The 13,144-nt window shown below is 39.5% G+C and overlaps 1 protein-coding gene across 1 annotated transcript in view; it reads right to left on the bottom strand.

Annotated features, from left to right (window-relative positions):
- Positions 1 to 11,258: 11,258 nt before the first annotated feature.
- The window catches only part of NID1 (nidogen 1), a 42,425-nt gene continuing 40,539 nt past the window's right edge, over positions 11,259 to 13,144 (bottom strand). Inside the window, exon 20 of the mRNA XM_079297474.1 lies at positions 11,259 to 13,131. Coding sequence (XP_079153600.1) covers positions 13,010 to 13,131 — 122 coding nt within the window. The 3' untranslated portion in view covers positions 11,259 to 13,009. The remainder of the gene's footprint in view (positions 13,132 to 13,144) is intronic.

Raw genomic sequence — 13,144 nt, 5'->3', positions numbered from 1 at the left:
CATGCACAGCTTGCAATTCTGCATACCATTCAAGCAGAAAATGCACCCACAGGAGACGATGGAGCAAAGCAGAGGAATCAGACAGATCCTTATTCAACCCCCACCAAATGCTACAAAACTTTAACCTGCATGATGACTCCCTGACCTTTAACTCTAACAGGCACTAACCACCAAACCTTTCTCCTCTCTAACAACTTCTTCTCAGTAGGTGCTAACACTTAAATTCAGAGCAGCTACTTTCAATCCATAATTGATGTATGTTACTTGTATTTCACACCTGTGCCTTTAACCTGTTTCCTGAGAGCTGTTAGCTCTGGTAAATCACAGCTTCCCACAAATCCAAGTTCTTTCAAATAACAGGGATTGTCAGCAATTTAATCTCTGCATCAGATCATTTTGCTCATTGAGCTTCTCAGCCAAAAGCAACATCAAAGACAACTTGCTAGAACTGCACAAAACCAGGCAGCTGACTGCAAGATGATGAAAGGAGGATGGGTTTAGGGCAAGTTTCCTGATGTTGGGCTGGAAAGAGAGATGGTGGTGGCTGGGTATGTGAGCTGCAGCTGTGTAAGACTGCTGGTGGATTGATTCCTCCTAAGAATGTAGAAAAGGTCATTTGAAGTGCTGTCAGCAAGTGGGTGCAGTGCTGGTGGGTGCAGTGCTGATGTGGCCCCAAAAGGACTGGCTGAGGATGGCATTCACAGGTGCCTCAGGAAGAATTGGGGTGTTTAATACTTGATGCTGCAGATATTTTGTTCCTAATGCTAATGGGACTGATTAACCATTTGTGTTTCCTGTATAAAGGAATACAGAAGCTTTTAAGGCTTGGGGATTTTAAAATTAAGTTATGCTTGAGCTATACAAAATAAAGGTTTTAAATTTATTTCACTAGTTACATGGATCTCAACTTTACATGTGGTTCATTAGAGACAGGATAAAGCAGGACTTCATCTACTGGGATTTCTCATGTAGGATTGTTAATGCAAGATCTCTTATTTCTTCTGCTTTTATGTACATAACCTGCCAAACACATTTACTTCAAGACAGAGGTCTGTGTCTCAAGTTTTCTGTGCATAGCCTAAAGCTCTGGTAAAAGATAAGGGTCTTTTCATAAAAGAGAATGAGATCCAGCTGTGAAGTTTCAAATTTCAACCCTTCTTCAAACATGGAATTTGGACTGAAGTTCACAGTTTCTAAATTGCACTTCCCTGTTTGGATGCTGTAAATTAGCTAGTCTGTCCTTTGGAACAGCTCTTTTTTGTTCTCAGCAGCGCTGCTATTAAATGCCAATTTAAGACATTTAGGCTTTCAAGCAGTGACTTTGCCTTTCACTTAGGTTGTGAAGAGAAAAGGATTGTCTCACAACAAAGTAAAGAAAATACATTGCTAACAGGTGACATCTATTTGTGTTGGGAGACAAGTCCAGTGAGAAAGGCACGGATTTTATATCAGCTTCCTGTATGAGCAAAAACCATGTATTTTAGAGAAGAAAGTGTTGACCTTCAATTTTACTATTTTCAGTTTTACCTTGTTTTGACAAATGTTTATCCCGGAGACCTTGCAGACCTCAAGAGAAGAAAGTATCAAGTACTGTTCTCAGCTTTAGTAATTACTGGCAGTACATAACTCTGAATAATCAAGGTTGAGATTGTTCTTTATTTTTAAATTAGGCTTTGTTATGCTAAGAAGAGACCAAGACAAGGAATCTACACTATCATCCAAGAACCTCCACAACTCATCCATCCTGCTGTGCTAGCCAACAGAAAATCAGTTATTCAATATCTTATTTGCAGTGTATAAGCAAGTAAAAAAAAAATGTAGTATCTTGTTTATAAAAAATGGGAAAAAGGCACTGAAGTCTTAGCAAATGTCTGTATGCATTGACCATGTCCAAAGTAAATACTGAAATGTCTTTTGCTTTTTTAAGACTGAGATCTTCAAAAACCTCAGATCAACTAATACACAAAGTTTTAAGGAAATATTAGGCAAAACATGTGTTGCAAATACTAAGCAGTACTTTCCTTGCCAAATTGTTCTAAATACATGAACTCAAGTAGTTAATGCTTTTAAATCAGAGCAGACAAAAGAAAAACCCCACATCAAACCCAATACCCAACTCACACCCATATAAAAATTCCATGCACACTTAGGAGCCAACTGGTTTTAAATGATTTACTGAATTCCACACATTGGAATATTCCTAATCAAGATACTAATTGATCACATGCATTAGAAAATAATTTCAAATTGTAAATACCCTCTTGAGGGCTGCAAATTACTAATAGATTATTTGGCAAGAAGCTGACATTTAATTTCCTGAGTTTTTGAGTCAGTACAAGTACATTTTTTATCTGTGAACACAAAGATCTTCAGAAAGAACCTAAGCACTGTGAGCTTTTGAATAAACCCCAGAGGAAGGATCAACATGATTGTAATCAGATTATTTTTGATCTTCTGCCACTAGATGGTGTCCGGTTACCTGAGCTGTAACCACAGCTGCATTAATCAAAAAATAACCTTCAGACTCACTGAATTCTTGCACTTACAGCTTTTGCTGATATTTTGGGTAAACGATTTTCAAGGAAGATTTGGCTTTTCAAGTCTTACTTTTGATCTCTGTATGGTCTTTTAAATGGGAAAAGATGAAGTCTTTGAAGAGGATTCTTGCATAAACAAAAGCAACGAACTACAGAGCACCTTAACTGCAACCAAGGAACTGCAAGCCAGGCTTGATACAATGCAAAATATCTTTCCTAAAAATAAGGAGGGTAACAAAAAGGAGAGTAATGCAAAGTCCAGATAGCAAAAACTAGCACTACTGTCCAACTTTGCAAGCATCAAAGGGCCATAAGAGTCAGTCTGAAGAAAAATGAAACCCTTCCTGTGTGTGTTGTGCAGCTTGATATTTGTGGCACTTTACCTTTCATTTGCAGGGCTGTTGAGAGGAAAGCTGCAAGGAAAAGATAGGCTATGACAGCATGGAAGAAATGTGGGGTCCAGGCTTGAATATATAGTGGCAAAGAGTATCTGTTTTACTCATGCAATTAAATACAAGGACAAACAGAGAACTGCTTCACTATGTTCCCAGATCTGCTAATAAATAAGGCACCAGGGGGCCTCAGTCATTCACTACCAACAAAACCACAGCACATTAACTCTTTACTTGCTGAATTAATAAATTTCAAAGACTTTGAGCAAGAGAGGCAAGAGAGAAGCAACAGAGAAGTACTAAAATTCAGCTATGTAGAAAATTGCAGCAAAATTACTAGAAAATGTGACTCAGCTCAGTTTTACTGTTTACATGGCAAGTTTCAAAGTTTGCAGGTTTCATGGTGGAAAAAAAATCCCCCTTACTACTATCAAAATGGGGGATTGAGTGATTTAAAACTGAATTATTAAAAACTCTGTTTGAGACCCTTTGATCAGCTCAAGTATATAGGGTGTTTGGAGCTACCTATGTTGTGTGTGAAGGAAGTCAAGTCAGTGATTAGATTCATGAGTCCAGGGCTGTTTAGCCATAATTGAAGAGAGTCCTCTTTGAGCTTTTCCTCAGTGATACTGCACATACAAGCACAAGACTCTTATTCTATGAGAGTATTACAAATCAGTGCATCCACCAGAAGTTGTTTGCACTGATGTCAGGTTGCATGTAGTCTCTCTCACACATCTGGAGCTTGTAACTTAGCACACTTGAAACCATTTGACAGCTGCCTGGCAATAAGATCAATCCAAAGTAATATTTTCTACAGAATAACTTCGATTTTATTTTCTTTTTCTTCTCTAAAACTCTAGAATTACAGCCATTTGAGCACTGTAAGGAGAATGCACACAGAAGTAATAGGGTTGTGGGATCCAATTACAAGCAGCCTAAAAAAACCCCCAAACCTTCTCTGATCTCCAATCTATTTTCCATTTGAGGCAGCTGCAGCTGGATGCATCTTGGGAATTCAAAGCTGCACAATGATCCAAGATAGGAATAATAAAACACTGTTCTCTTGCACAACTCTGGGAAGCTTCTCAAGTCATGAAAACAAACAGAAAACTGTACTTGAAGGCTCTCCCTTTGAAATTAGTAACTTGCCTGCCCATCTGAAATGCTGAATCAGAAATTGCTGTAATTTAAGTGATACTGGGCAGTTTTGCATTAAGAAAATGATATCTGAGCCATGTGAAATATTATGGCTAACTTAAGGATGATGAACTGTAGTTAGATGGCTATTTAGCTGATTACACTACTACAGTGCTTAAAGTTTAAAACATTAGTTGTTTTATGACTTGATTCTATACATGGGCAGTAAGGAATAAATTCTGACACTTGCCTGAAGGTATACTGCACTCAGAAGTATTTTGCTGCTAAATGTTTTGGCATCTGATGACTGGACTGACTGTCTTTTAAACATTCCATGCGACCAATTGCAACCCAGAGTAGAACAAATGCAGAATCCAAAATACAGAGACATACAGACTATGAGAGCTCATCTCCAGTATAGCTTTCTGTGATACAGTAGTAATTCATTTTCCAAACCCCTGATTATACTTCAGATTTCTATATGTAAATCATTATTTTGTTCATATTATGTCTTGTTAGTAATTGAAAAGATAGAATCTTTAATTTAAATGTGTTTCACAAGGCTCCCTTTGCCATGACAACATTAATACTGACTTCACTTCAACGTCAGATCAATCTTTTTGATGAAGGTCCTTCTTGTCCTGCTGATCTTTTGAGAGAAGACTTAGCTCCCATCCTGCATTTGCAGCACATGTACCTTTGCAGCAAATTCTGAGGGCTGTGCTCTTGAACTTCATGATTCAAGACTGCAGCCTGACAGGTAAGTTGCTGACCTTATACCTATGTTAATAACCTGGCTTTTAACTACCTAAATTTTGGAAATTTTCACATCCCACTAGTGAGTTTGAAGCTGTTGATATTGCTTTATGTAAAATATTTATAAATAAGCAGTAACTTAGCCCAGAATGTCTCTTGACACTGAATTACACTGTTAGCCATCACTGCTCAGTGAATCACATGAAAGGAATGAGGAGCAGATCCAGAAGGGGTCTTACTCATCACAGATGTGGCACTGAGACCCTCATATCCCCTCCTGCACAACCAGTCAGCTATAAGGTCCAAATTTCACCTGGTGCTTACCCAGATCAACAATTTGATCCTGTCTAGGGCCCAGCAGAACTTCAGAGGAAACATCTCTTTGAGTCTCATAGCACCCTTCCCAGTGAAGCTCCCTCTAAGTTCTCCTGCCTTCCTGTATCCAAAAGCCTTTCAGCTGCACTTTGACTGTGGGAAGGCTCCTGTTTCGTGCCAGTTCTTCTAGAGTTGCAGTTTGGTGGATTAATTCCCCTCCCACATGGGGAATGAATACAGCTCTCATTTTCCAGGGCTTCTCTCAGTCCTAGGGCTTTCAGGGGGGAGGGGCTGTAGCTCTAAGAATTCAAACTAGGACCAGCAAATGCACAAATAGCTGTTTTGTGTGCTGGAATAGGGCTACTACAAGACAGAAATGCCAAGAGCAATAAAAATAACATACTTTCAGAATGACCAGGAAAAGAAAAGACACCAACTATTCCAGCTTCCAATACACATATTCCCTAAAGGCAAGCTTAGTGTAAGTCTTCCACCACCTAAAGAAAGGGCCTAGAACCCAACCCTTTTGGGGAAATGACAAGAAGCCATGCCACTAGTCACATTAAAGAAAATTCCCATTGGACTTAGACTTCAACACTGAAGTGGTTCAGGGCTGAGATGTTGTCCAGAGAGGCTGTTGCATCTCCATATTTGGGGATTTCAGAAGCTGGCTGAACAAGATCCTAAGCAATCTGCTCTTACATGGAAGTTGTACCAGCTTCCAGTTGAGGACTTGACATGCTCCAGAGCTTCCTTACAATCCAAATTTGTCTATGAATTTTCTAAGAGTGCATATAGTTAACAAACTTGAGAAACAGTATCATGTGTGTTGGTCATTTTACTTGCCTTTTAGAGCCAAGATTGAGGGTTATGTGTATAAAAGCCATGGTTCTAGAAGAAAAAATATTCTGGATAAAAATCTGTGAAAGAAACTCTTCCTTTGTGTTTCTTAACTGTTGTACATTTGTTGCTTATTAAAACAATGTCTGAAAGAGGTTTTTTTAAATATAAGAACATGCTCATTCTCCTTTTATGATTCTTCATTAAAGTAAAAACCGAGTTCAAAATGAAAGAAATAAGAATGGGATAACTGCAGGAACATAAATTTGTCACAGCACCAGAGAATGAAAATGAAGCTAAATTTTCTTGCTTCACTGGTAATAGAATACTATTTCAGAACAAATGTACAGTTTACAGAAGTTTTCAGACCCTAATGTAATTTCTCACAGGCAGACAATCTAGCAGATAAACTGAGAAGCAGACAGACAAATATGAGTACAACCAAGTACTACCAAGTCATCTTTGAAAAGTTTGGATTCCAGGGAACACACACTGAGGACTGGACTTTCACAGTGAGCACATAAATCCCACAAGAGAAGCAATTTCCTCCTTTCTGTCTTAACCAATGTGTAACATTAAAAACATCTTTAATGGCAAATTCCAGGCTCCAGGTCCGTAAAATTAATCAGTAAAACCTAGCAGAGAGATGGGTATCACAGGCAGCTAGGGTAAAGCACATGAAAACCACAAACATCTGTCATTACTGAGTTTTCCTGCCATGACAGAGCACAGACATTGTCTGGAGCAGATACATCATGCAAATTGTTTTTGGCCCAGGATCAAATACACTTAATTTAATAGATACAAAAGGCCATATCAAACGTCATCCTGTGACTTATTAGTTGGGTGTAACAGTACAGAATCTAGCAGACTTGCCAGGATTTAGGATGAAACACCTATAAAGCAAAGCCCATGGGTTCTTCAGATTAAGGTCAGATAAAAATGCCAGTGTGGCCTGTCAGAACAGAAATCAAGTGACAATCCATATAAGCACAGAAATTGATTGCAGTATATCAGCCTTTTTCTGTTTTGAAGAAATCAGCGCTATGGCTGGATTGTCACTTGGCAAGCAAAAGCCTAGAAGGATACTCTGCCTAGAAGAGGATGAAATGTGTGATTTGCCATCTCCCATATGAGTTGAAATTACAACAGACCACTAAGAATACATTATTAATTATAATGCAATCACTTAAAGATACATGAGATATATTTTCTCAAAGGTTAATCACTAATAAGACAGCCTGTAATACAACTCAAGGGGGTTAAATCTTATGCTTACAAATGCATCAACAGGGACCTCTGGATTTGAGCTGTTAGATAGGTTTAACAGCTTCTTAGCATGCTAGTACTTGGCTGCTGTTTAGTATTAAAGGAGGTCTCTGTAACACACTCACTGTACAGTTAATGTGCACAGGAAGTCATAGCTAGAGGTTTTAGTCCTGGAAAAGGTGGTGCAGATGGGTATTAGTTGGGAATACCAACCTGAGGGAGCAGCTGCACCATGAAATGCCAGAGTGGCTCACCAGGATATCTGGGGCTTTGTCAGAAATGAAGTTATGCTTGGCAGCATGCTCTCCCTCTGGTTGGGAGCTGGATGGATTATTATTGTCTTCTGGCTTATCTGGTTAGGTGTCTTATCCACATGAAGCAGGGAACAGACATGTGAAAAACAAAACTCCTGCTCCTGAGTTTTGCTCTCAAACAAACAAAACTTTGGCCTCAAAGAACACAGTCTGCAGTCAATAGTGCCTGAAGAGCCTAGGATAGTATGGTTCTAGTGGGAAAGGAAGAGACTGGAAAGGTTTCTGAAATCCAGTGTAATACATCTTAGTCTCCCACCCAGCAGCACAATGATGAACTGACTGAAGACCTCAAATACACAGTACAGCCATCATCTTACTAATTACTTACCCCACCTCTTAAGCTTCACACACTTTTGCATCCACTGTTGTAAAACCTTCAGTTGCCTTCCCACAACATTTTTCGCTTTCACTATAACCCTGGGAACTTCTGGGAAGATTTCCCCAGTGCTGCTGTGCAAGTTACTGGGTGAGATCCAGAGGCACCATGTGCCATGGCCCACCCTGCACTACACAACTCCTCTGTCTGCTTCCTATGTGTTCCAGATACCCCATTGAGTAGGAAGCACTGCTTGCTTGGAGTGACTAATGCCATCACAAACCAAATAGATTCTGGTGAATACTAAAGACTAAGAAGCCAAAGGCTGAAACATAACATCCTGGTTGTTTGTGGGGATGGCAGTTTGTTCCCTTCATCAAGTCAAGAAACCCTCTGGTCAAAAACCTCGTTAAGTCACTGCAGTCCCTTCTGCTTTGCCATAAAGCAGCAGGGAAGGTCACTCACTGCGTTCCACTGCCAGCCAAGCCTTTTGCTTGTCAAGCAAAGCTTCCCACTCATCAATATGTACATTTGTAGCATGCAATATACTGACCTTTCACCAATTTTACTGCCATGCTATGCTAAACTTATAAGATAAAGGACAGACTTCAATAAGATTAGAATTTAAACAAAGAAAGTGATTCAATCAGTTCATTAACAATCTCCTGCCACATCCCAGGGGACTTAGGTTCTGGAGGTAATACTTCATTCTTAGAGACAGGCCAAACAGGGGACTTCTCACATTCTCACAACTGTATTCCCTATAGCCATAGGTGTTTAACAGCCTGTTAGCTTTTTTGTTTTTCTGCTTCCCCCACCACCCCCTCCCCCCCCCCCCACCAAGTTCTCCAAGGAGTACATTATGAAATACTACACAAAAACCCCCACTTTGCATTTAACCATAGGTTAAACTGATGCATTGTGACACTGCCATGGAGGGGCCATTATCCTCTAGTAATCATCTGTCATTCTTAATCATGTGCCAGCAAGTTAAAAATCTAATATGTTGTGACAAAACTGTGCAAGTGGATAACTGCAGAGTTAGCAGTTTGTCAGCCTAGAACAACACACTGCTCAGGATGCTGAGCTTCAGAAAGCCACGCTGGATTTTCACCATGAGGAAGGTTATTTGCAAGTTAAAAAGTGGGTAAAGTTGGAGTTTTCAAACACCCTTCAGATGGAAAGATAGCCAAACTGTCCAATTAAGCCATAAGGAAGCCACTCCTATTTTCACTACTTTCAATTTCTTGCTACTTATTACAAGATTGGTAAACATCATTAATATTTTTGTGTGTGCTGGAAGATCCGAATGGATCCATTTAAGAAAACATTAACTTACCTCTGGAATAGCTCTAGAAAGTATTTTGTCTTTTGTTTAAATATTGAACCAATTGTTCTTGATTCCTGGAAAACCTGGGAATCTACAGATTTCTGTAGCAAAACCCCCATGATCTGCAGTTACATGGAATCCTTTCTTCAACCAGAGACTAATATGGGACTACCAGTCCCAGCCTATTATAATAAAAAAAAATTAATATTAATAATTAAATAAAACACAATGTTTTTCATTATCTCTAACCTCAAGCATAATGTAAATATATATCTGAAATTTACTTGCTCCTGAGGTGAGTCTAGAACAGTCAAACAAGCAACAGTTAGAAAAAGGACAGAGTAGATGAATTAGACCCAGGTCAGCATGAGAAAACACTGTCTTATAGCAAGATACCATTAACTCTCTAGGGTTAGAAGAAGGAAACTGAAAATTCACATTTTCAGCATCCAGAATACTTGTGAACTTTGAAGTGGAAAAACATGATAGGCACAGGAAAAATATCCTTAAGTGGCTAATGCTAAATATGTCATCAAAAGTTGATGTTCCTGGCTAGACTGTGATTAAAATAAGGAACTCAACATCAGTGATCATTTTGGAGGCCGAAGATTTAGCAAGATTCAATGAGAAGCCAACAGATACGGGAATAGGGAACTCTGGAGTGCCAGCATGCAGAGACCACCCAAGCACTAGCAGCTTATAACAAAAGAAAACTTGAGGGAGCTTGAGCAGAGGCTCATCCTCTAACAGCTCTGTTGGGGATTCGCAGCAAAGGCTGCTGGGCTCTCATCTTGGTCCTTGCCTGGGCTGTGCCACAGCCAGGCACCCCATTGGTTCAGGTGCTGGCCAACTTCCCAGTGTGGCTGTGGGCCTGCCTCACCCCTGTGCACTTGACTGGCAATCATTGATCCTGGCCACTATGCCCAAACCTGATTATGATCTGTGATCCTGACTCAGTTTCCCAGCTTACACACAGCAGCTTTGCTTGGTGTTCTGGTCCCTGGGATGAACCCAGCTACCCTCACTGGCACTGACTGCCTCACTTGGGGTACAGTGGGACTGGTCCATGGCTGGAAAAGCCACAGCTTCCACTGTCCTCCCTTCCCTGAGGAAACAGCTTTGCCCTTGCTGCACATTGGCATTGAGCTACAGCAGCTGAGGTTAGCAACAAGCATTAGCTGAGAAACGAAACACCATGCTAGAGCTTTTTTAAAGTTCCTTATTTCTAAGGACTGGAATGCTGGAGTTGTGCAAACTTTGAATTTTTGCGAACTGCCACATTTACACCACTGACATAGATCTCTGAAGTGTCCCCTCATTTAGTCCTACTTGCTCCCAGATATGATACCTGAGTTCCTCAGTCTAAAATCTCAGTTAACAGTAATAGTCTCACTCTTTGTGCTGCAGACTGCTCAGAAGCTTGTGCATCAACACTAGAAGTTCTGCTGAGATACATTTTCCTTGACATCTTTGTCATTGCTGAATGATTTGCATAGAATTAGCTGACTAGTGTTTAATATTGACCATCACAATGCATGAAGAAGAACATTGTGTTGATTCAAATTAAAAAAATAACAAACCATAAATCAATGCATACAGTCCAATTCTATGTGCAGAACAGATTCCCAACAATCTCCTGTGGTAACTCCAAATTAAGCCTTTGGATCCCAGTAGTACTTGCCTTGCAAAGCACCCTATCACATAGAAACCCAGCACTGGGGCATTTTTGAGCACAGGGATTAATTCTAACCCTTTTTATTCTTGTCCTTCTTCTATATTTTCACTGCTGTAAGTCTGAAGTATGGGATAACTGAATTATACTTACTTGACAAAGGTAAACAAGAATTTACAACCAGCAAAAATATCAAGCCAAAACAGATAAAACTCTGTGTTTTTCAAGTACTCTCATGTATTTGTCTTGAAGTATCCTACTGCTTCCAGAATACAAAGCCCCAACAGCAGTTTTTTCCCCCCTATGATGTTGCATCTTGGAAGAGAAGTACCATCACTAGATATGAGTTAGCTAAAACCCAGAACACAACAAGAAAATGTATTTCAGACACCACATTACTTCTTTCTGCAGGCATGACATTCTTTTTTACAGAAAATAAAAACCAAACATTTTTATTGACTGTACTGCAGATACCTGTACAGAGTGTAAACTTTAATATTTCACCAGATGTGTGAATATTTCTGGAGAAAGAGTTATCAAGCACCTTCATTTCAACAAATTTTTGATATTTACAGTAAGACATACCTGATTAAGTGTATGAATAGAATGAGTTAAAAGTTATAAAAAGTTATACAAAAAATCTTTAAAATGTTTATATGTTTTGCTATTTTATGATAAATATACAATTAAAGAGGAAGATGTCACACAGTCAAGACTGAGAATTGGCTCTGTTTAAAATTGTCACTGTTGTGTCTGAAGAGGGAGTGAGGAAATGGGGATATTAGCTTACTGCTCTGATCATGACACACTGTGAAATGTGCTCGGGCAGGAGCCTCACAAGCCCTGTTTTGCTCTGCCACAGGTTGGTTTGCAGGCAAGCTTCCTTCCCAACACACTGCAGGGAAACCAAATTTCACTCCCAGATTTGTACTGCTAATTTAACATATGCATTTAGATTTTCCCTCTCCAAACTTACTGGTGATGATGAAAACATCAACTTCACTTTGATTTTCAGAACACCATTTTTGCTGTTACTGAACACTGGCACATAAATGGGGCATCACTATATATTTTTTCTTTTAAAAAGAAAAACAGAGGTGAGCTTTCTGAAAAACAGATTTTAACTGCCATGGTTTCTTATGGTCTGCAAAAATGCATGGCATGGCTTGCTAAAGAAGAAAGGTTTCTAAGACAGAATTCAGAGACCACTTTGAGGCTTATAGCATCAAATGTAGAAATATTATTTAAAAACCTCTCAGAAAACAAATGTGACTATCTCTTTAAAACCACTTTTCTTTCAATGAATCAACATCCATTCTTTGATCATCTACCCGCGATTGTTCAAAATATCTAAATTTTGTTTAGTGGATTTGAGGGAACTACTCAGGAATCCACCTCAAACAGCAGAAAGATAAATCTCTTAAAACCTAACAAAAACTTCAAATATATCTACTAAACTGTTGTTTATTCTTTACAAATCATGTGCTCTAGGAAAGGACCACATGAGCCAGGGTGAGAATTATAAACCTTACAACACATGGATAAAGTACTTCTGTAGTTGAGATTCAAGTTTTTTGAAGTGAAAGGACTGGTAGTTAGAAGGAATATGGTTGGGCAATAACTGTGTGCTGTTACTGGGTATATTCCCTCACCTGTTCATCCTTGGGACTCCCTGATTGTTGCTCAGCTAGAGATAAGCCCAGCCACATATATGATGAGCTAAGCATACCACATCTGCAGAAAACTGCTGTGCACTCCAAGGTACAATTCAGTCTCAGGATTTGAGTAGTTCCATTCTCTTTACTCTGTTCTGTATTACTTCAATTTTGCCAAGAGACTTATCCTCTTTGTCTGGGACAGATGCAACTAAGGCCTCCACATTAACCTGTAATAGCAAAGAGATGATTCACAAGGAATAAGGTGAAGTTGGACCCAACCTGGGCAGTTCTGTCTTACTTAACTGCTACAAAAACAGCCTCTGCCTGTGTGTGTGTGTGTCTGCATATGTGCATTGTGGCTTGCTGTGAGAGGGAGCACTTATCTTTAGGGCCTGATTGTGTTGATAGGAGTGAATTGTTTACAGCACACTTCCAAAAGGTGTCTGCTGCTCTAAAGCTTATTTTAATGCTCAGTTTCTCTCTATACAATCTACTCCAACCGTGTTGTCAGGGCAGCGGCAAGTACGGCCTCCCGGGGTAGCCAAGCAGAGGTGAGTACAACCACCATTATTCACTGTACAGTAGTTATGTCCTGGGGAAAAAAA

Source organism: Erithacus rubecula (genome assembly GCF_903797595.1).
Source record: "Erithacus rubecula genome assembly, chromosome: 2".
NCBI lineage: Eukaryota > Metazoa > Chordata > Aves > Passeriformes > Muscicapidae > Erithacus > Erithacus rubecula.
The sequence above is the reverse complement of the archived record's forward strand: the minus strand, read 5'-3'. Positions and strand labels throughout refer to the sequence as shown.